Here is a 24,936-nt window from a genome sequence, read left to right as displayed (position 1 = left end):
TTGTTCTTTTCATCGGGGAAAACAACAATTGTGTTATTTTCACTGCTGTTATTTCACTGCAGAAATGTCATATTTTATCATAAGGTATAAAAAAATACATGTATGTATGGTATTTATTTCAATTTAGAAAATAGTGTTTACCTGAAACATTTTTAATCACAGTATACACATGGAAAACTATTTTAACAAGAATCGTACAATACATACGTAACGTAAAACGCTATTTAAAGTTCGTATGTGAGCTCTCATTATATGAAGGAATGAGCCTACGCTCTTTTTTACTGGGAATCTCTTTTTGTTAATGGATAATTGCACGCGAAACGTGCTACCTTATTTCAATTTTCGTTTGGTCCAATCAACATGCCAAGTGATGAAGGATGTTTATCACATTATCATCTGCAGCAATAATTCGAATGTTTGTTCGTAAGTTCCACGGATAACATGCCGTAAGATATATCTATGGAAATATATTTCGTCATAATTAGCAATTATATTGGTAAGCCTTTAGATAATCTTGACATGAGTTCATTGTTAAAGGATAGAAATAAAAGATACCGCATGGCTTTAGTTAAGTAGTTTGTGTTAGTATGTCAAACACATAAGAAAAGTCTTTGTATAAAATAACGTATTAGAAAACCATCACATACATGAGAATTAAAACTAAATTATTTTCCGAAACAAAGTTCTACAAGGAATACAAGCAAATACGTTTCTATATAAATTTTAAAGTTTTTTTGTATAGAGCTTCAAAAGTTAGAGAGTAAAAAAGAAGCAATAGTTATGTTGTATCAAACTGTACATTTACAAAGTTGTGTCAACTAGTATAGTTGAGACTTACTTCCACCAAACCGTATACAACTTGTAAAATACATTTTATTATTTGCAATAAAAATTCGAACACTGAGGTCCAAGTATAATCGACTTAGATTTTATCATGTTTTGTATTCATTTAACACAAGAGCATATACTTAAGACAAGTTATAATAGCGTTATTTCTTCACATTATTATACCCCTACACCAGGTACACTTGACATTATTATACTCCCTTCACCTGTTACACTTAACATTATCATACTCCGTACACCTGTTGCACTTAACATTATTATACTCCCTACACCTGTTACATGTGCATGATTGCTGATAAGCGCAATGATCTATTTAAAGGAATCACATGTTATTTTACACATATGTGTGCTTTAGGGTGCTTAGACTACAAAAAAGCTTTAAGAAGTGTTTTCTCTCATTCTTTCAAACAAGAGAATATCTTTGAATTGTAAGTCCGCGAAAGTTATTCATATGCAAGAAACCACGAAACTGCAGGAAAATCAGTGGGTTAGAATATCCTGTTAATCATTCCATTTTTTTTTATCTTTGAACACTCCGAAAAATAAATGTAATGCCTAACTATGCACGTTTATTTCTTTTATGTTTTTTGTTGCGTTCGAGATCACAAATCAAAGTGAGAAAATAAAATATCTTGTTTAACGAAATTCTATATCGAATGTCCCGAAATGACTGAAAGCATTATGAATTTAACACTTTTACCCGCGGTTCCCCGGTGGATATCGCCGAGAAAATAATTATTGTCATCAGCATTCATCCATCACGCGCTATGCAAATTATTCTTCCTTTTCTATTTTTAAAGCCACGTAAATTATACCGCACCCCTGGCAGGAAATGATTTTTGCAGATTCATTTCCGAAATGCACCATGTTTCAAAGCAAAGCCCTGGGATTCGGACGAAATAAGATCAATTCAGAATTCTTTTTTAGAGTATTTAGGGCAGTGCTAAGGTTTTCAAAATATCAAATTTTCAAATAATTTCACATGCGTGTGTTACTGGAAGATCTTAACATTGTTATATAAATACTATAATCATAGGACAGATAAAGATCTGAATAAACAGATCGTATGAGGATAAATGACTTTCAATCTAATATATGTTGTTTTGTTTCATAAGTATTGTAAATAACTATACATAAATAGCAGAATAGTGCTTTAATCGTTTTAATCAGTGATTGTCATTAAACTTCATGCCAATTTTATTTTCTGGAATCAGACGAATCTTAGCAGCTAAGCCGTTATCAGCATTTCCAATCTTCTCAGCCAGCCGATGCGAGCAATCTTGAACAACGCTCTGTGTTTTAACATCAGTAGTAGTAAAACTAGGCTTCTGGGACAGAACCGTTTCCCATCCGTTTCCCATCCGTTTCCCATCCGTGTCCCAGGAAATTCTATATATAAATGTATAATATCTTTTTTAAGATATTATATATCCCCCAGGAAATTCTCTATATATATAAATGTATAATATCTTTTTCAAGATATTACATATTTCCGAAAAGTCAAGCTCGGGGCGGCATCCCATTCGCAAACGCGGCGGCTCGAGGACTTTTGACCACTACCATTATTCGTGAAGGCCTTTGAAAAATATTTCGTTTATATGTTTAATTTCAAAGTCTTGGTAAACAATGTCGTTTGGTTTGATCATTCCGAGTAAGAATGCCGTGGTAATAGCACCTTTGCGATATTTTTTCTCCTTTATATCACACTCTAAGTTTAACACGTATTTGTCAATCAACCTAAGTTGATTCCGTTTTTTAACGTTCACCCACTGTTTCATTGACTCTTTAATGGTTGCTTCCATCTTTTCAAACTCATCGTTTTTAGTCCAGAGCATTTGATTAAGTTCATCATGCAGTTGGACGCTGTATGTTTTTGGTATTTTAAACGTTTTATTGAATTTTAATAAGGTAGACGTTCCATCGTCTTTGTCAATAATCATACCACATTTTCCGAACCCTAGAAGCTCCAAATACCTCTTATTTTCCTTATCAGTTTCACGCTTACTACATTCTAGAAAAAACGGATAAAATCTCATTTTTTATATTAAGGATGCTTTAGTTAAATTAGTTTGATAAAGCATACATTTGCATATATTGAATACCAATTTCCTCATCAGGTGCACCTGAGCTTATAGTAAGTCTATAAAATTTATAATCATCAATAGTTGTAGAAGGTGGAAAAGGTGGTATAGAAAAAAACGTAACAGCAGAACTAGTACCATACAGCTTATCCTTAGATTGAAGAAGAATACACCATTCTCTAGCATTTTTGCTACCTTCAAAAATCCATTTTGTAACAGTTTTATCTTTTACAGCAAATAGCCCAATTCTCCAAATTCTTACTGGTTCAGGACACTCAATTGTAATCGATCCTGAACCCCGAGTAGCCCACCCATTATCAGTAAGATTGTTAAAAGCATGATATGGTTTAAACGATTGACCAATTACTGCGCTTGAAGTAACAATAAACCCAGTTACACTAACATTTCCTTCCAAAATAGGAATATATCCACTCAAACATGGCACACTTATGTTTTCTTTAGCTTTACTAATATGCTTATCAACATAATGTTTAGTTGCAGCGTCTTGATCGTCTGAAGGATCCAATACATTGATTATTTTGTTAGAGTTTATATTTAGTACACCTGTTAAAGCACCACCTGCTAATGGAAGATGCTTATCAACATAACTTTTAGTTGCAGCATCCTGAGCATTAATAGGATCACCAACACTTCTTATTTTGTTAGAACGCATTTTTAGTTCACCAGTCATAGTATCTCCAGACTTTGAAACAGCGCGAGTATCAACATAATTTTTTGTTGCAGCATCCTGAGCATTCATAGGATCCAATACATTGATTATATTGTGAGAATCCATATTAATATTTGCGTCAGCGGCATTTTTACAATCTCGCCTTAAGAACGTATTAATGGCCTGTGATAATGTAACCCCTCCTGAAATCACTCTTTGCGACGATCCCGCGTATGTTTTACCAAATACGTTTACAGACATTTTTATATACACATTTTTTTTTTTAATACAATGAGTTTATTACATGTTGTAAGCTTACGCTCTCACATTGTTTAAGAATGTAAAGACATAGGTGACCACAAAATACCTCACCATCCGTTTGTACTCTTTCGCTATTATAATACACAGGATTCCTTATATAGCTGACGAGTTCAACAGGCGGTGCTAACCCATAACTGTCAAAGTACAGTTTTTCATGACCGTTTTTGATCCATGCAGTCCAGTGTGTACCATTTCCTCGCGAGTCGCATAGATTTAGAATTCCATACTCTTCCTTTTTAGGGCTTTTCGGAAGTTCATCGCGAACATAGACACCCCTAAAGTGTTTAATTTTTAACTTTTTAGCGGCATCTATTAACTGGAAATTGGAAAGAGGTTCGTTTGGTAAGACAACTCCTTCAACATTAATATACTTTTCGGTATTAAAACTCATTTTTATATAGTGCTATTAATGTTTTGTTTTTGATTCATGCCGTCCAGTGTGTTCCCGGCATATTGGGATAATTGTCGCGCACATACCTTACTCTAACGTTTAAGCTTTTTAGTTGCTTTGCGACATCAATAAGTTGTGATGTGCTTGAGAACGTGCTGTATATGGGGATGTGGGGGATAACACGCCCACCCACGCTATTAAACTTTTTTATTATTATTTTTTGATTGTCTGTGAGATTATTGTTCATTTTGTTTTTTTTTAAGGAGGTTATGTCCATAAGCCATTGTATGAATACCGTCTTTTAGTATAACACGCTTATCATCATTTGCGCTAAGAGCTACCTTATTGACCGTTTCAGTATATATTTCATGAGCGTATGATCTGATAACGTTCATTGGTCTTAGCACTTTTTGACAAGAAAACAGCGTGTTTTTATAATCGTTGTGCGTAATGGTGTTTTCGATAACGCTCTTTTTTACCCCCTTACACTTTTTGTTTTCCTTTCCTTCATACATTTTACAAGAATACAGTTTAGCTCGGAGTCCAACAAATTCCTCTATTTGTTTTCCAGCTGCCTCATCTTTAAACATTCCGATAACCTTTTTGTTCACACCCGTTTTAATTCCTGAGGGGTGATCTTTTGGATAATCGCTTGTATCAAACAGTCTTTCAACATCGTTTGAAATGTCTGCATAAAAATCTTTAGTTTTAATTTCGTAGACAAGACTGTCTGTGTCGGTAAACAATAGCTTTGCCATTTGTCCATATTTAGCCTTGATGTAATTATAGTGAAACTCATACATGATTGTCTTGCTCAAGTCTAGAATAGACATTCCGAGATAAATGGGTTTGTTATAACATAACTTGGTTTTTCTCATATGTACTGCTATTAAATTTTCATCAAATATAGTCAAGCGGTCAAAATTAACCATTGCAATGAGCTTTTCCGCCTGTGTATTATTATTAACCAATCGGATATCAACACGATTTTCGATGTTCTCCATTGTTTTTCCAAACACACTGTTGTTCATCAACTTGAAGAAGTCTTTTTCAAAGTTGTTAGCTGCAGCTGTTCGCAATTTAGTGTTCAAGTCGATATATGTTTTTAACCAAGGGCTTTCATTAAACCTAATTCCTTTGTGAATTTTGGTAACTCTGAGCCCTAGCTTTTCATACTGCTGTAAGTTTTCATAATGTACTACATACTTGGTTTTGTTTTTCAAGTTTGGAATAAGCTTTTTAACTTTTGATCCCTTAGGTATAATGTTTTCAGGGGCTAATGGATAGTCATTATGAAGATTATGTAATTCATCAGGATATTCCAAGTCAACTTCTAAAATACACCCCTGTCCTTTTGTGCATGAAATGTTTTTCCAATCGTTAAGCTCATTTTCATTCATCCACTTAAACCCCCCGGTTGGAAGTGGCTTACTCATCGCGCTTCCGTAGAGATTGTTAGCATCCAGATAAATGATAAACGATGAGTCTTTGCTTTCATCATAATCATTACCCATATACTTATTGTTTCCAATACCAAAACGCGTTGAAATTGTACTAACCCCACCTCGAATACCTTGCTTTAACATTAGCAACACGTCATATTCGTTTATAAGCTCAAGTTTTACCTTTGTCAACTTAAGACACGCATCCATAGATAGTCCAGGCGCTGTATAATACCATGCCGGATCTAGTTTATAGTATTTATTGCTGGCATCTCTGAAGTTTTCGAAAACGTCGGCTAGCAGCAAGACATCGCTTTTTATGTAGAGTTCAAGGTAGTCTCTTATTGATTTACAGTTAAAAGCCTTCCATACCTTGTTAGCAAATTCATATTCATCATTACTAATAGCCTTACCCGAGAGATTTGAGTAGAATGCTTCCTTTGGGGGTAATGACGTTTCTTCGAGTTTTTCAACAGAGCTCACATAATCATATGGAAAGATGCCCTTTTGTTTCAAGAGTGTAAACTCATTACCGCTATAGATCTTACCCAATTCATGAAACTGATCATCGGTAAGATTTCCTGATAAAGAATCCAAACTAAATTGCATAAACCTATAGGTATCGATAAACCTAATATCACGATAAATAGGCTTTTTCCGTCCTTTTTTGTTTGTATACGTGTCAACAACAACCTTTTTACTGAACGAAATATACTTTTCCTCGTTATTTGGAATGCAGCTAATTTTTCCTCCAATACTTAACTTTTTAATAAATAGATGACAGTCATATCCAGAAAGATTGTGTAGTAATACTGGAATAAATTTAGGGATTTTATACCCTAAATTACACTTTGAATGTGCCGCTCCTCTAAACTTTCAAGTCAAGTGACAATGATTGCGAACCTTTGTATAGCTATCAGTGTTGTCTTCTAACCTAAACTTGCCTTTGTCACCTTCGCATATACAACATGTGGTTGCAGCATCGTATTTAGCTTGATCATCTTTTGTGAATATTTTTTCCGCGGAAAATTTAAATTTGTTGTAAATATCCTTAGTGGTTTGTTCAACAGAGTTAACAAATAATTGCGCGACATCATCTGTTTGATTCTTAGCTGAATACACAACAGGCTCTCGACTATACAATGAGCCATCAGAGCATACCACGTGATAGCAAAACGCGCTAGGCGTATGCTTTTGGAACTTGTGTGTAAACGACGTCGCAGGATTCGGATTACAAGAACTAATAGGCTCGATAAACGATTCGAAGTCTGCATATATTACAAACGGAAACCTCATTGATCTACAGTAATGCTTGAAATACTCTGTGGCTCCCTCTGCTGGCATCACTATTTTTTGTGCGCCGTGTAATGAACAATATTCATTGTGTTTTTGAAGACCCTCAACTGTTCGATAACCTGTTAAGCACCTTTTACAATAATACATTTTATTGTGACTGGTTTCAGTTCGTCCTGAAGCTAATTTGTTAAAATTTTTAATTAAGCAATAATGTTTTGTTTTTCCATTTGAAATCAGCAATAAATCAATAGCCTTTTCACTTTGTTTTTACTTATTATTAGTGGGAAAATATCCATTTCTTTAGAATTATAACCGAATATATTGATGTTCAAGTTGTTGTTTCTTTCAAATTTACTTATTACATTTTCATCCACTGCAACTGGAAATTTGATACCATCCCAATTTAACGACTTTGCGTGTTTCTTTAATTCTTCGGTTATTCTTTCGGAATGTTTTACAATAGGATTTAATGCTCTCGCGATGCACCACTTGAAACATTCGTTATCTTCATTTTTTATGTTAATAATTGCCTTTTTAGCAGCCAACTCTTTCGGCAATGGAATGTATGATTTACCTTTTAACGGCTTATACGTACCGGTGTTAATTTCCAGTCTAATGACGGACTTTAGCCTCCAATTGCTTCCCTTCATTTGAAAATTTGCAAACGATTCCAAAATTCTATCTACCATTTGGGTAAATAATTCAGCAACATCAGTTCCCTCCAATACTATTTCAGTTTTTGAAACAAAGGGTATTTTTTCGATTACACCAGTTTCATGTTCCATAGAATGCCGCTCCATTTCACACACTAGCACTAGATTTATTTTTATTTGACGATGTTTGCTCATAAACTTTACAACTTCTGGTTTAACAATATCTAAAAATGTTGGAGCATCAGTTTTTTCAACCCCATCAATAACATATTGCCTTGCAAAACGTTTAAGTGCAGTTTTACTTTCTTTAATTACTATGGCACTTTCACTAATTTTAATGGCACTTTCACTAATTTTAATATCACTTTTTTGCTGCTTTTTATAGTAATTATTATAAATAGATTCGACTTCTGCTTTAAACGCATTAGCCTTTTCGCTTATTGCTTTTCTTAATGGCTCTGGTGTATGTGTAATAATCCAATCATAGCTATTTTTTACAGCAGTCTTTACAGTCTTTACAGGTTTAACAGCCCAATTAAATAACCTATTTATTATAGTAGGTTTTTTAGCAGGTTCAGCCCATGTATCCTCCCTCGCATTTTCCCATACATCATTATCCCATGCATCCTCCCTTGCATTTTCCCATACATCATCACCCGAATCCTCATCGTTGTGTCTGCTCAGCCTCGCTATCAACTCAGCTTTTGAGAGCTTCGCATATCCGCACAGACCCTGATCTTTTGCGGCTTTTTTCAACTCTTTTACAGTTTTGTTATTCATTTTATATATAAAAAAAAATATTTAGATCATTTCAATTTTTTTTTATAAGCATGTGTTTTGCTTATAAAAACATGACCTCATACCTCATTCCATTTACCACTTGTCCGTTGTTTTTCTTTTTTATATTACAACCAAGCGCTTTTATTGCGTGGTATTTTGAGTTATAGGTTGTTTCCTCTCCAGTTTCAACATTCGTTAACTTAACAATTACTTTAGGCGAAAACTGTATTGGTCTGCCCCGCGGTCTTTTTTCATTAGGTTCTGGTATAACAACATCTTCTCGTTTCCAATCTAGTCCGTTTTCCTTTGCAATTAACATTAACTCCATTATACTTTGATTAGTCGTAGCAGGAACGTTAATACTTTCGAGCATTTTAATTAATACTTTCTTTGTGTACTTCATTTTTTTTAATAATAAAAAAAAAAAACTTAAGCTAATTTATTATTTCATCACTATATACATTTTAGATCCGTCAGAGGTAAATTTTATCATTTGGTCGGAAATAACAACTGCGTACGCTTCTGTTCCCGCTGGCACATTCTGGTGGAATGTTGCCTGGATTTGCATTTCTACCGATGCATATTTTAACCGCTCACTTTGTTTGCTGACATCAAACACCATAATAGGAAACAGGTCTTTGAAATCCATCGGTGTAATGTTACTCTGTGTTACCAGCGGATCCATTCCATAAAACTTTTCGCTAAATCTAGCCGCTTCATAGTAAGCTCGTGAGAATTTTGGTTTGGAAAAGATAAGTTGTAATCAGCCTCAGGGTATCGTTGATTGTTAACAGTCACGTACATGTTATGAAGATCGCGATGATCGAATATCGATGTATTTTCTGTTTGATTATTTCTGCGATTAGTTTGGAATCCTACCAAAATGTATCGCGGTTTTTCGGTTGGTGTTCTTACACTTAGTCTCCAGTTGAACGATGTAGACTGTGGCACTGTAATACTTTCGCAATGTCTAGACCTAAAAGGAACGGGTACTGTTACCTTTGATTCAATTGATTTGTACAGTTGAAATTTTTCACTATCTGCAGGTAAAATCTGAGGCATAAACCATGACAATTTATCAATGCTTACTTTACCCGCATCTTCGTCATTGTGTCTAAAGATGGCATCGTCGTCAGTTTTTCTAACAAGTGCGAGCGTATGTTTAAATCCATACACAATCTTGTCATAGTCATCACAAAAGCCGAAAATGTGTTTCAGCGGAACAACGAACGAGAATGTTCCCTTGGGGTTAGGCTTCTGAATAAGGTATGCCTGCCTGATTTTAAAGCCTGCGTTATTTTCCAAATGAGCTGTTATCGTCGTATCTTTACTCCAAAGCTGATTGAGTCCTTGCGCTTTTGAAAACCCATCCGGATACTTTAGCATTCCAATCATGGTCGTAGCCTGTCCAGGATGATTTAACGATTCTATTTGTTGATCGGATAGCTTATACGTAATATTGGAAAACAAATGCATAAGCCCATTGTTTGTTAACGCTATTACGTCATCGTTTGCGTATGCATCCCCATTAGCTTTAGTTAGTTTACCTTCAATGAGTAGGTACGATTCCGCAGGATGAGCAAATACATCATACATCCCGATATCGATATTTATGGTACCCGGTGAATTTAAATTCGTACCATTTACAGACTCATACGCCTTAAACTCATATTTTTCAATGGATTCATCAACGGTTATAGCTTCTGTAAAATTTAATATTTCGCTCGACATTCTTACTTTTTATAAGAAAGAATAATTTTTTTTTAAGCCAGACGAAGACCGGATCCTGTGTTCAACCTTTTTACAAGATCTTGAATTGATATTGCGTTTGCCCTTGCGGTACCTCTCTTCACCCCGATGCCGTAACCCGCAAGCAAGTTGTTAATGTTTGTTTCTTTAATAGAACCCATATTTACGAGAGACGCTAACGCATCCCTCGATTCTTGCGTTACTTCGTGATTTTTTGGCGCATTATATCCATCAATCAAAGCTTTAGCTTTGGCTATAGCTACATCTTTTCCAACATCAATAGCTTTTAAACCAACTTCTTTTACAACCGACTTTCCGGCTTCGATAGCCGTTTTACCTATTTCTGTTTTCGATGCGCTACTCACTTTTGATGCCACCGTTTTTGCGACATTTGCAGCAGTTTTCGCAGCCGTTGATCCTACCATTCGCTTAAAGAAATTTGAGACGGTATCAAACATTCCAGAACCGCCGATAACGTATTTTTTTTATACCTGCGTTTAACAATCATTTTTTTAAATACATAACATTAATTTTTTATAATATTCTTTGTCTATTACCGCTTGTCTCATCAGTTCATCTGCTATGTCTATGATTTCATTTTTTACTCCAGTATTACCTGCATTATAACTATTAACTCGTAATATAAGCATTTCAACGAGTCTGTTTGGATCAGAAGGCATTAACGCTATTCCTTCTCCTTTCTTCTTGAATAATGAACTTATTTTGTGTGTCTTTTTAGGTTTTAAATATGCTTCATAGATTGGTTTAATAATTTTTCTGTACTTTTCTCCTGAACTTGATTTAACCTTTCCCGTGTCAGGATTCACAATAGCATTGGTGTTTAGTAAAATTGTTTTGTAGGAGTCAATGTCTTGTGAAGTATATTTATCGGAATCAGGATATTTCGATGTTATTAGCTCCCAAAGTCCTTGGGTTCCATTATATTTTGTTTCTCCAACAATTATATCATCTCCAAATAGTTTTACCTCTGAATCTCCAATATAAAAAGCGCCACCTTTATCATACAGTCCAAATGTTTTATCGGTTAATTGTTTGCCTGCCATCGATCTCAAGTATTCAGTTGCTATTGAACCTAGTTCTATTAATGTTTCTTTCGGTCTTTTATCCTCTTCTGCTTGTATGCTTGGGTATTGAGGGAAAGTAATGGCATTTGGTGTTGTAGCTGCTAATGCTGCTGGCAGTGCTTGTATCGCACTTGACGTTGCTTCTTTTAACTCTCTTTGCGAATCGGTGATAGGTTTGTAAAGTTTTGTTAGTTCTCTGTGTTGATCAATGTCTCCTAGCTTTTCAGATAAAGAGTCTTGACGAATTTTATTTCTTAACATAAGATACTCATGCACCATGGTGTCCCTTTTTTCCGGATCTGTTATCTTTAAAAACGACATTTTTAAATAGAAATAATAATGTTTTTAGACGTAATTTGAGACGTAATTTTTGACATAATTTTTGACGTGATTTTTAACGTAATTTTTGACGTGATTTTTAACGTAATTTTTGACGTGATTTGAGACGTAATTTTTAACGTATAAAATTACGTCTATTGAGGGGTGTTCGTCTGTTTTTCTTTCGGTTTACTAAACATGTTTTGAAACAACAAAATTGCATCTTCACGTCCTTTCGCAATAAGGGACTGTTTTGTTTCCTCGTCTATACCTACTCTTATTTTCGATCTTATTTCTTCTTTCATCTGATTGAATTTGTTTAGTTCACTTAGAATCAGTGAGTATTCTTTATCGGAAATTTTATCGTCTGCCAATGCCGTTGATATAAGATCACTTATTGTGTTTAATTTTGCTTCTGCAAGTGTTTTAATTTTTTCGTGTTTTTCAGCTTTTATTAATAGCTTTTTATTGGTTTGACCTCCAATGATAGACAATAGTCCTATACCTATTGCAGCTCCCTCCATTGCTATTGCAACTGGTGCCGCAATGATTGTGCTCAATACTCCTATCCCCGCCGCACCTAGCACCATTGAAGAAACAACAAGAGCGTTGTCCACTCCTGCTATAACTCGCACTCCTCTGTGATACTTTTTAGACAAGTTTGCACGCTTGTCTTTTTCTGCGGCAATTTCTTTTTGAATTTCGTTTATCTTTTGAAGCCTGTATGACTGAGCAGTTCCTTCATCGCTGGTCGGTTCTGGAGCAGACGGAACGGCAACTGGTGGTAAAGATGGATATAATTTAGCGTTACTTGCATACGTATCGTATGCATTACATTTAGAATCTTTGTACTCCATTTTTATATTTGAAAAGATATTTTTTTAAAGCGACTGATGTGTAACAAAGCATAAAGATTCACCTTCAACAATATCAACTGCAACGTCGGAGTTGTTTTGAATTGTAACAATTATGTCGTCAACAGATTCAGCAATAATTCCATCTTGTAAACTACATCTCTTTTCCTTTAAACTTTGTTTGAGCGATACCGAACAAACACCTTGAAATAGCCGTAAACCTATTTTTAATTTAATAGGAAGTGCTTCTTTCGATTTAATATTGAGCGATTGCTGCATTGAAATACACCATTTACCATGCAGTGGTTTTGCAGGATGTGCAAGATTTTCGTGTGGCAGCCATTTAACTGGCGCTGGTGTTGTTCGTTTATGCTTGTGGATAAATTTGTGAATTGGTTGCATACTATGTCTTTGCATTTTTATATATGTGAATATTTTTTTATATGTGAATATTTTTTATAAAAGCATCCCTAGTATTGGAATACTGCTAAATGGTGAATTCGGTCCTAGTAGCAATCCTGATCCTGCTCTCATGTACATTCCTTTTCCAGATTTAAGATACAGCCCCTGTCCTAACGAACTACCTTTCCTCCAAGGAGCTAAATACAATCCTTTACCTGCTTGAGTTACTTTACAACCGCTTCCGTTTTTCTTTAAATACAAAACACCCGATCCACTAATTTTGTCGACAACTTTACTACCGGCTGCGGCTCCTACGCCGGTTAGCAAACCGGTTGCAAGTCCTGGTAAAACGCTTGACATAAGAAACTTACCCGCGGTAGCCAACATCGGCAAAATAGCTCCAATAAATCCACCTTCAACTTTTGCGTTGTGTTCTATTTGTGTTTTTGACATTTTAATCGTCACTCCTTTACCACTTTGGTAAGCTTTTGTCATTTTGTTAATCTGTGCTTGAGTGAGGGCTAGCACGTGTTCTCCAGATAAATCCTCGTGTGATAGGCGAATAGACACGGGAGCTCCTGATTGAATAGCTTTTTTGATTTTTTCTCTCTGACCTTCGCTAATATTTACTGGTACATTTACGAAACGACTCATTTTATATATGATAAAAAAAACTTTTTTACTTTTCTTTTATATGAAATTTAATAAAAATATTTTCACCACGCATATTTACAAGTTTTCCGTTCTGGTCAATGAGTTTTGTCTCAATTGACGAAATTGTCGACAAATTAACAGGTAAATAAACCAAATTAGCTGGTGTTTCCATAATTTTATACCCAGGTCCAACCGAAGGGAAAAAGCTGTATATTACGTTTTCAGTCGAATTGTTAACATATGATGAGCTAATTATATCACTAGTTACTTTCAAGCTACTAATACTTAATATTTCGACAATATTTTCTGCCTCATTATATCCTGATGAGTATATTTTTGCATTAAAACCCAATACCGATCTTATAGAGTTTGCTGGTGTAAAGTCTATTTTATAATCTGGTGCTATATTTAGTACTGTTCTGAGTGTGTTGTCGTTCGGCTCTAGGGTTATATCGTTCTCGCCCGTGGCAGAATTGTAATGATTATTCTCCTTCATTATTCGTTGAATGTAATCGCCTATATCTTCCAATTCGTATGAACCTTCGGGAATATCTATATCATACCATTTATTTCCGTTGTTAGGGCTATAGCGAAAGTTATTGTTTGAAGAGTCTATATTTGGAAATGAATAGTAGGTCTCCAAACTAACTAAGGCCATTTCATATGTTTTGTCTACATCTAGTTGAATTGGTGGTCCTAAAGAAGTACAAATTCTTGAGCTATTACCCTGCAATATAATGTAAAAAGAATTTTTCGGACTGGTATTAATTCTAATTTGTTTTATTTCCGCCAACATTTGTTCTAGTACTCGTTCCATTTTATATATATTTTTTTTTTTATTATTGAGGTATGTAAAAATAGTCAAATCCTGATCTATACTTACCATTATTTTTTTTACTAGTAAGATCTATAACAGCAAATCCATGAGGACGGTCCCAGGCTACTTTACAAAAATTTCTAAATTCTTCTTTTGACATATCAGTTGAAACGTGATCATAGTAGATGTGATTAATATTTTTCATGTCCTGTGGAAACAAACACATAAAGTTTGCATTTTCACGTATTGTTTGTCTTGGAAGTTTAAAGTAGTTTTGTGCGAGATAAAAGCAGTCTACATTGCTGTGGCGTCCTCTTATGTAATAAGTTTCACATTTGTTTTGTTTTTCCAACTGAAGGTCGTCAAAAATCATTAAATTCTTTTTAGAGCTATTCAAGTCTCTAGGATCAGGTACATCATCAGACGTTTCAAAAAACTTACATTCAATATCAGCTGGCTTATCTAAACTTTTAGCAATTAATTCAACTAAAAGAGCTGGTGAAACGTCATTCTCTATTATATAGTCTTGTTCGGCAAACAATTTCAGAATCTCTTCTTTAGGCAGCTTTTCTTCAAACGCTTTCTTAATAATTCTGTACTCCGGCTGAAATAGCGACTTGCCAAAAACTTGCAAGTTGTTGTAGTCTAACCATCCTGGTCGTAGTAAAAGGTTTAACAATAGTATAGTTTTTCCGCATCCGCTTTTACCAATAATAAGACCTCGTATTGATCTCGGTAAAAGTCTACTGTTGCATCTTTTTGAAATATCATCATTCCACGAAAGATCTGTAACTTCCATTTTTAAATATAAATTATTTTTTCATAAAAAAATGTATTGTGTAAGGTGCAAAAGCAAAACTGAAACGGTTGATGTAAAAAATGTTGTCAGTAAGATCAATAAACCAATGCTTCGCGGAAAGTGCTCCGTTTGCGGTTGTGTTAAAACACAGTTTGTAAAAATGCATACTAAAACTGGCGGACACTTGGTTTCGACGTTGAATAAGGTGACGAGTAAAGTCAAGCTTCCGTGGGCTAAATTTCCCGGTGAAATGCATATTCCAGGAATGAACTTTGCAGGACCTGGAACTAATTTAAACGAGAGATTAATTTCAACTGGCGCATATAAAGACTGGAGTAAACCAGTTGATCGAGTTGATAATGCCGCATACCTTCATGATTTAGCTTACCAACACTTTCCAGATACAGCAGGTAGAAACGTAGCTGATCAAATTATGCTTGAACAAATGGATGCTATTAAAGACCCAACACTCCGTGAAAAATTTGAGCGTAGTATAATAAAGCCGATAATATCTACCAAGGCAAAGTTTGGGTTGGGTTATAATGGAAAAAAAAAGTCGTGGCTAAAGAAATAAAATGGTCTGATCAGCTCGCAGTCGAACTGCATAGACCCGTTGTAAAACGTTTTAGAAAAAGAATAGTCGTTGCCCATGGCATTGATAACATATGGGCTGCGGATTTAGTTGACATGCAAGCTTTTGCTAAGTTTAATAATGGTGTAAAATACTTGCTTACAGTTATTGATGTATTTTCAAAATATGGATGGATTGTTCCATTAAAGAGTAAAACCGGAGTTGAGGTTGCTAAAGCATTTAACAAAATATTTAAAAACAGACAACCTCAAAAGTTGTGGGTCGATAAAGGAAAGGAGTTCTACAATAAAAACGTTATGGCGTTGGGAGTCAAGTTGTATTCCACAGAAAACGAAGAGAAAAGTTCCGTGGTAGAGCGATGGAACAGAACAATGAAGGAAAAAATGTTCAAATACTTTTCAGCCAACTCTACCAAAAAATATGTTGATGTCTTAGATGAAATGGTCAATGACTATAACAACACAAAGCATTCATCAATCAAAATGACACCTGATGATGCTAGTGATAAAAAAAATGAAAGTGTTGTTTGGGTAAATTTGTACTCCAAACACCCACAAAAGTACGGTAAGCCAATATTTGAAGTCGGCGATAAGGTAAGAATAACTAAGAAAAAGGGAATATTTGAAAAAGGATATACACCTAGATGGACTGAGGAGGTGTTTACAGTGTCACAAGTTCAATATACAGATCCGCCAACGTATAAAATCACTGATTATAATGATGAGGAAATACAGGGTACGTTTTATGAACAAGAACTTCAAAAAACAAGTCAAGAAGTATATAGAATAGAAAAAGTTATTAGAAAACGCGGGGACATGTCGTTAGTCAAGTGGCTTGGATATCCCGAATCGTTTAATTCATGGGTTGACAATAAAAACCTAATAGACTTGTAATAGTCATTTTCATACCCAAGTGAGGGTTTGGAAATGGACCTTAATTCTTTTTAAAATCTACTAAATCCATAACACGTTCATCATAAATCCAACTGTTTTTAACAAATGTATGGCTTTTGCATTGTTTGCAATTAAATAATTTTTGTGTAAATTTTAAGTCTTGTAAAAATTTATTTAGATGCACCTTTGGTGGTGGATTTTCAATTTGCTGAATACGCCGTTGAATCAATTCTTGTACCGTTTTGTCATCCATTTTATATATTAAAAAAAATACTTAAGTCATTTTTATTTTATTTTTTATTTTTGTAAAATGCACGAATAATGGTAGTGGTCAAAAGTCCTCGAGCCGCCGCGTTTGCGAATGGGATGCCGCCCCGAGCTTGACTTTTCGGAAATATGTAATATCTTGAAAAAGATATTATACATTTATATATATAGAGAATTTCCTGGGGGATATATAATATCTTAAAAAAGATATTATACATTTATATATAGAATTTCCTGGGACACGGATGGGAAACGGATGGGAAACGGATGGGAAACGGTTCTGTCCCAGAAGCCTAGTTTTACTACTACTAACATCAGCAGAACAAAAACGCACTTTAAACCAGTTGTAAAACGAATCATTCCTGTGATTTTGTAGGAAATAGAATTTCATCTACAGAAATAGTTGCCAGTGGAAATGGAGAAGGACCTGTGATTAATAAATTATTATCAATTGCGATTACTGTTTTTAAAAATACAAGAAAAGCTTTACGGCCTTTCAAATGACAAGGGATAAAGTGATATATGAAGGTAGTTAATTTAAATGTGTTGTGTGGCATCGAACATGATGTAATTGGATGTTACAGCCATAAGAAATATTCGGGATTTAAAGATTAACTAAAACTTATGAATGATACAAAGAGAGTAAATGATTTTGAAAACCTGGTCATGAAGTGTAAATTTCCTTTTCACGAAATTCAGAAAAAAATAATATTAAATGATTTCTAATTAACACATCTTATTAAGTATACATTGATATGTTACTTCAAGCGAATTTTAGCCGTGTTATTCTGTTAGCACATAATCAACGAAGTTGCACTTTGCTTACGTGTGTTTTTTTCTGGATAAGCATTTAAATGTGGTTCTACCAAATGATCATTAAAACACATTCTTTAGGATTTCCAAGGGTCAAACAGTGCCTCGGGTAGGTACGGCGAGTCAAAAGTTTAAACCAGGCTGATTAAGTGTCAGGTATTAAATAAGATAGTACTAAAGTTAAACTGCAGTTAAGAAAATATTTTAAAAAAGGTTATGCGCTGTGTCACTACCGCAATACTTAATTGTAATTTATTTCATTACGGCGGAATACCATATATTCATCCATAAATTGTATTTATTCATTTTTGAACAATGGATGCAACAACGCGTATCTTTTTGCAAAATTATGATAGAACAAACTAGACCGCATTGGTTCTTAATGCCCTTTTAAGTTTCAAGAACCGCTTTAAAATCCCTACAAATTGCTAGATACCGTTAAAATGCAATTAATTTTAATAAAAGAATCAATAATATAAACAATAGCGCCAGACGTTGACAAACGTGATTGACAAAAACACTGCTAAAATATTAATTAAAAAACGTGTGTTTTTGCATGCGTGTGTTTTAAATATTTAAACAAGGTGTCGTTTACAAAAAAAAGCTCAAATTTAATTTAAGTAAAATTACAATTATCAAACATTGAAGTATATTAATACAGCCGATTACAAATTACAATTATCAAACATAAAAGTATATTACTACAGCAAATATATCATCGGACGGAATGAACAATCAAATCAAATACATAAACATGATTACAAATGGTTGTATGGAATACATAATGTGGAATATGGGTTTAAAGTCAAGAAAGGACACCATAAACTGAACTTGCATTTGGAGTGCATTTTGTTTCATACAAATATGTCAACAGTTATATAATTATACTGGTTTGCATTTTTCAGATGTGAAAACACACATTTTCAATTCTTTTTTTTCAGAAAAGGGTGTGAAGAGCGTTTTCAACGAATCGCTTAAAAAACAACGACAACGACATTAAATAAACGTTGAACCACCCGTCGTTGCTACGATGGGTGATTACTACGAAGATGACCTTCGTCAATCAATCAGCAACCTGACGATGCAATATCCACATCTCTTAAACATCAGCATGCCATTCGATTACAATTATGAAAACGAATGCCCAAATTTAACACAGAGTCGGCATGAGAGTATACCAGGCTATAAACTCTGTATGCATACTCTTCTGCCCATTATATGTGTCTTTGGGATTATCGGAATAATTGTGACAATTATTGTGCTGAGTCACAAAAGCATGTCCACATCGACTAATAATTATCTTATATCGCTTGCAGTGACCGACCTGCTGTTCTTGATAGTTATAGGTGTGCGAATCTTCGATACCCGGCTTGATCGTTTTATCCACCACTATTACCTTGTGATAATGACATACGGGAACATCCTCTTAAACATTGTCCTCTTGGCCTCTGTGTGGCTGACCGTCATGCTAACCGTTGAACGATACATCGCTATTTGTCATCCACTGCGTGCAATAACACTGTGTACCGTTGTACGTGCCAGGATTATCATTATATCTATCGTCTTGATTGCATCTCTGTATCATGTCGTGGACATATTTAGATACGCCATTCTGTTTCACCCCGACCCATGTGTGGAAAAAGACGTGCCTGCGATACAGTTCACACATCTAGGACTAAATCAAGAATTTCGAAAAGTGAAAAGCTGGATTGACTGTTTTCTTTTCGCAATCGCCCCAATTATATTGGTTCTTGTTCTCAACATTTTACTGATATTAGAAATCCACCGCTCAACTAAGTATTTGCGGCACCACTTGGCGAACGACTCCAACGTACGGACTATAATTTCGTGTGAGGAAAAGAGAATCACATGGATGCTCATTATAGTTGTGATTGTGTCCGGTGTGTGCCAAGGACCATATATTATATTAGGTATTTTTAAGACTCTCTTTCCGGGCATTATTTTCCCAAACTTTAATACAATGACATATGTAACCGTGTTGTTTTTAGTGTTAAGGTCTTCTTTCAACTTCATAATATACTGTTGGTTCAGCGAAACGTTTTGGAACACCTTCAAAAAGATTGTCTGCGTAGCAAAGTGCAAGCTAGGCTGGTATCCAAACATATGGAATCATATTGAGCATGTGCACAATTATAACAGCCGTCAGCTATCTGTTATCCATACCAAAGAAACTACTACGTGTTAGAACAGAGATTATTTGTTTAATTATGTTTAATATTCGTATAAGACAGTTCGGCACAACATGTGACATCATTCTGGATTACTTGGACCAACCTTTTTTTAAAGTCTATGTAAATAACCGAATCTAGAAACGCAATGTATGAGGTGCCTCGTTATACTATATATAGCGATTACTAAAATCAGATTTAATTGCCAATAAAAAGTCACATGAAATATAAAAAAGCTGTTCATACTTGCACAATCATTAACATTACTTTTGTTTGTGTAATTTACCAATTTTACTTTTATTATGGTTGTGGTAATGGTATTATATAATTATAACAGAAGTTTATTTAATGATGAACTATATTTTTTTTGTTACGTTCTGTTAAATATCTATTTGAGTTTAAGAATTTGCTGAGCAAATTCGCTTTGATACCGGTTAAATATGTATTTGCTTTTATTGCGCCATTATTAACAAGTATGTACAATGTTCAAGAACCAACTCATTAAAATAAAATTAGTGTATAGATGTATTTTGGCGATGTTTTAAATATCTCAAAGCTCATCTCAATGATAATATTCCGAAACAAGTCTTAAGCATGTAACATCAGCATAGCAATACTTATAGATCATTTGTAACCTCTAATACAAACATAATTTATCATAAATAACATTTAAAAAAAATAAAAAGTTGTTTTTCACATGTATTAATTATAACATGTTTTGCATAGAAAACAGTATATAAAGAATGTATCAACAAAACACACATTTTAACCAGCCTTCATCACAGTTTTGTGATCAATGTTGTGTTAAGATGATAAATGAATATAGAAATCGTTGCCTCATATAACGTCACTTAAATTTGCGGTTAATGCACATGAAAATAATAAATTTGTATATTTAAAACGATATCAAGCAAAACAATACTATGTTTTAGGATGTATGTTTAAAAAGGTATGTTTATCAATTGTTTATTTTCTACGCACACTATTACATTGTTATAGTTGGCATGACCGATTAAAATGTAGGTCGCTCTTGCGAAGTAGAACCGCCTATCGATCGGGCGGTCACGGGTTCGATCCCCACGGTGGGAGCGCTCTTTAGATCTCCACCAAAGAAATAACGTACTGGTTTAAGTCCCAGCAAACGGACTCCAGAGCGTTTTAAGTAACAATTAGTACTGTCAAATCAATCGAGTTAATGAAAACTAATGTTAAACAATAACAGAAATAAATATTATATTATTTTACTCCTCAGAGATATTGGTCCTTTTATATCTATATTATCGGTCAATTTAGTGCAAATGTATTGGTGTGTAACCCGAACTATATTTTCGGTGTAATATCTTCCGCCTAGAGGCGTTAGACATATCCTTCCACCAAATACTACCGAGAGACGATCGCCCTTATGGCGGAATTGTCCGAGGATTCCCGATTGCCCAAATATACTTATTTCGCTTTCGTGATATATCGACTATCTCCGGAATCCTCCGTAACATAGATTTAAAAATAATCACCCTGCTGATCCCGTATCGATAATAAAGTAAAATCTATTTTTTATGGCACTGGCTTAAACGCAAACGAGAACACGCAAACGCTATACGTGAAGACGAAAAAACGCATACGATATTTATAAAGAATGAAAACGCGGACGAAATAGTGGTTTCATAAACTGGGTTCTTGTTGGGTTTTTGTTAAAATATCGAAAATGTTTCATATACCTATAAATCCGATATGTTTTTGGAAAACAGCAGCATGTATTTCTGATTTAACCGATAGTTTGGACAAAATAATATATTTAAAAAAAAGAAAGATCGCATGTTATATGAACGAGTGTAATACTTAGTTTTTTGGGTGTAAATGGCGTATGAAATAAAAATATAAATGGAAGAAGATTTACGTTTGTGAAACACAATGTCCCCTACTGCTACTGCACTTTGAAGCCGCGCAGCAACAATTTCAAAAGTCAAAGGCACGTAATTTCTTTAAAAAAAAACAATTGGCCGGGACGAAACTCAAACTTGATCTGTAAGTCATGTAGGTACACTCACACATTAAAATAAGGTCATTCATTATCTGAAAGCGTTTCGAAAAGATCGGAAATTCCTATACAGAAAAGTCAAATGTCCGTTACTTGGTAAAAAATAGATCGACCGGAACGAAAGTCATGCTTGATCTAAAAGTCATGTAGGAAGACTCACACGCCGAAATTCATGTCAATATCTGCAAAGATTTAGGTAAAAGGTCTGGAAAACTGACATTTTAAAGGAAATGTCTAAGTCAAAGGCAAATTACTTCGCGAAAAATCAATGGAGAAAACGAAAATCAAACTGGAATCAAACTTGATAAACCGACTGAGGGACAGACAGACGGACGGACAGTGCGACCGCTATATGCCACCCTATCAGAGACATAAAAGATGTGTATTTTTGTGTCGATTAATAATAAAATGTCGTGTTTGTTAAATACATCAAATTTTAATAACTATTAATTATTGTTACATCTGGCCAATTATTAATACGAAAAATTATCTAAAAAATTAATATGTTTAGTTGTACATAAATAATTATATTTTTATTACGTTACAAATAATACACATTAAACAAAAAAAACATGATTTTTTTCCCAATTTGTGTGATTCATTATTTTCTTCTTAATTTCATGGTGCGGAGTGATGTCACTGATAATGGTTAGTTGACCGCAACACCCTATGTTACCAAGGTCGCCATTAGTTTAATATCCTCTCTATCAATCGCACAAGAGAATTTGTCTTTGACCACAGGCCAACACTTGCCCTGCTGGGCCCACGAGATTTCCCTTTTGGTCCCGTGGTGCATGATCGTCGAAGTTCACGCGAAGATTGTTGGCTTTTTACATCGTGAGGAGAGTGCTCTGAGAATAATCGTAGACATATGAGCTTCGTTCCGTAAAAAAAATTGGCATTTACATAAAATGTCATTCCTGGTTAGCCTATGAAATCCGCACAGCCTAATCATGGATGACTCTTTCCGCTTATAACGAATTTGAAGTATAGAGGAGGTCTCTTCTAAACGAAAATCCAGAGTATGTGAAATGTGTCGACCCTGATAAGACTTTGGGAACCTTAACAAGGGTAATTACATTTAAATTGGTTGAAATAGTTATCTGTTCCATAAACACCTGGTATAATTTTGCGTTTTGATTAATTAAAATTTTAATCCAATAAAGCAATGTCTTTTGTTTGCAAATAATGACTAAATGGAATTTAATTAATACACACAGCATAATTGGAAATCGTTCGATTGTTTTAACACAAAAAATATTTTTGCAAAATGAGTACTTCAATTTATCAATAATAGGGTTGTCATAGATACCCCAAACATATGAACCATTTAGTATCATCGTCGCAACTTATGAATCGCACAGCGCTAGATTTGTATTGACACCTAATTTGACACGGCTGATAATATATACCAGATGATGATACTTGCGTGTTCATTTAATATTTTACAGTATCAAGACATTTTCCAGCGAAGTGGAATTTTATACCCCGCACACACTTAAAATAAAACTTCAAAGAAGTCCGAATATGACATAACCAGACTGTTTTTATACATGATTAAACATTGGCATATGTACTTTGTATCATGTTTATCATTAAAATCTTATTTAATCAATTGTATTCATAATGCTTCGTGGATAACAATATAGAGTGCCTTTTTGTAATCAATAAAAGCACAATATAATTTGTGATTTTGCAAAATAACATTTTCACTGTATCAATATGAAAATTAATTTCTTAACTGAATCCACTCATGCAATTCAAAAATAAAAATTAAATATTTAGTTTGCAGCAATGTCTGCTACATGTACCGACTTCATTGAAAATATAAATTGCAATAAACAAAACAAAAAAGACCGTATACTTGAACACGTGAAAAGGATGGTCTTAGCGTGAACTGATCGAAACAAAAAAGATATCACTGTTTTGAGGAGATTATTGATATATAAGATTAATATTGAACCCGTTCAATTTGCTATTTAACTTTATTAAGATAAATAAGAAAGTTTGAAGTACAGATTTCTCCGGTTTAATATTTTATTCAGTGCACAATCTTATCAGAACACGACAGAACGATTGTGATTGAACGGGGTAGGTGGGCTTCTTCAAAACTTGGATTTGCTTATTATCTAATCAGAAAGCACTGCACATGCTTGCGAAAACAAACCGCTTTTAAGGACAATCATGATATTAGTTTTGCTTTAGATACCAAAATATTGAGTAGGCTTAAATAACATGATATAAAAACCAATTCGTTTTTGTGTCTGGGCATGTCATAATCATCGAAATTACCGTAGTTCAAAAATAATAGGTGTACATATATAATAATCAGGATGCAGAATTAACGGGATTTTCAGGGATTTACACACGGGCTTGACAAAATGTAAACACACCGTTAAGAACTTTATTTTTGCAAATATATCAAGTTATTGAAAAACACATGCAAACATCTTTAAAACATAAAATACATTTTTTCTTGCAGTTTGCGCCGATATTTAAAGGTATTAGGATAAATGCGTGAATACGTCTGAAATCGGTGACAAAATTTCACGTTGCGGGAAGCATAATCATGCAGTAAACATGACATTTCTTAACAAGAAAACAGGTTTATTGAATAAAGTAATTCTGATTTATTTCAAATTGCCAAATTCAGCATATACACCTGTCTTTAATGCACTAGTTGAAAGTCTGAAGGAAAATTGTTTTTAAAAGTTATATGGAAAAAAAGAAGCACTTCCATTAGTGCCCTTCATAAAAGTGTTTCGTTGGTGTCGTAATTATGTGCGCATACTACATGTACAACAGTAAACGTATACCTTAAATATCAGCGACACAGAACCGTTTAAACAAGCATCAAAATTGCCAAATCAATGTATTCCTTTGTTTAATTTATTCTAAAAACTAGCATGCGTTTAAAGATGCCATCTGCGTCAGGGTCTGCGTAACGTTTTTTCCCAAGTCTGTGCGCACACACAATAAATGTTTATGT

The 24,936-nt window shown here is 34.3% G+C and overlaps 1 protein-coding gene across 1 annotated transcript in view; it reads left to right on the top strand.

The window, feature by feature from the left end:
- LOC127844666 (FMRFamide receptor-like) overlaps positions 1-20,460 on the top strand; it is a 51,186-nt gene extending 30,726 nt beyond the window's left edge. Inside the window, exon 2 of the mRNA XM_052375067.1 lies at positions 18,665-20,460. Within this exon, the coding sequence (XP_052231027.1) occupies positions 18,754-19,929 (1,176 nt within the window). The 5' untranslated portion in view covers positions 18,665-18,753 and the 3' untranslated portion in view covers positions 19,930-20,460. The remainder of the gene's footprint in view (positions 1-18,664) is intronic.
- The last annotated feature ends 4,476 nt before the right edge of the window (positions 20,461-24,936 follow it).

The sequence above is a fragment of the Dreissena polymorpha genome, chromosome 9 (assembly GCF_020536995.1).
Source record: "Dreissena polymorpha isolate Duluth1 chromosome 9, UMN_Dpol_1.0, whole genome shotgun sequence".
NCBI classification, from domain to species: domain Eukaryota; kingdom Metazoa; phylum Mollusca; class Bivalvia; order Myida; family Dreissenidae; genus Dreissena; species Dreissena polymorpha.
The sequence above is the reverse complement of the archived record's forward strand: the minus strand, read 5'-3'. Positions and strand labels throughout refer to the sequence as shown.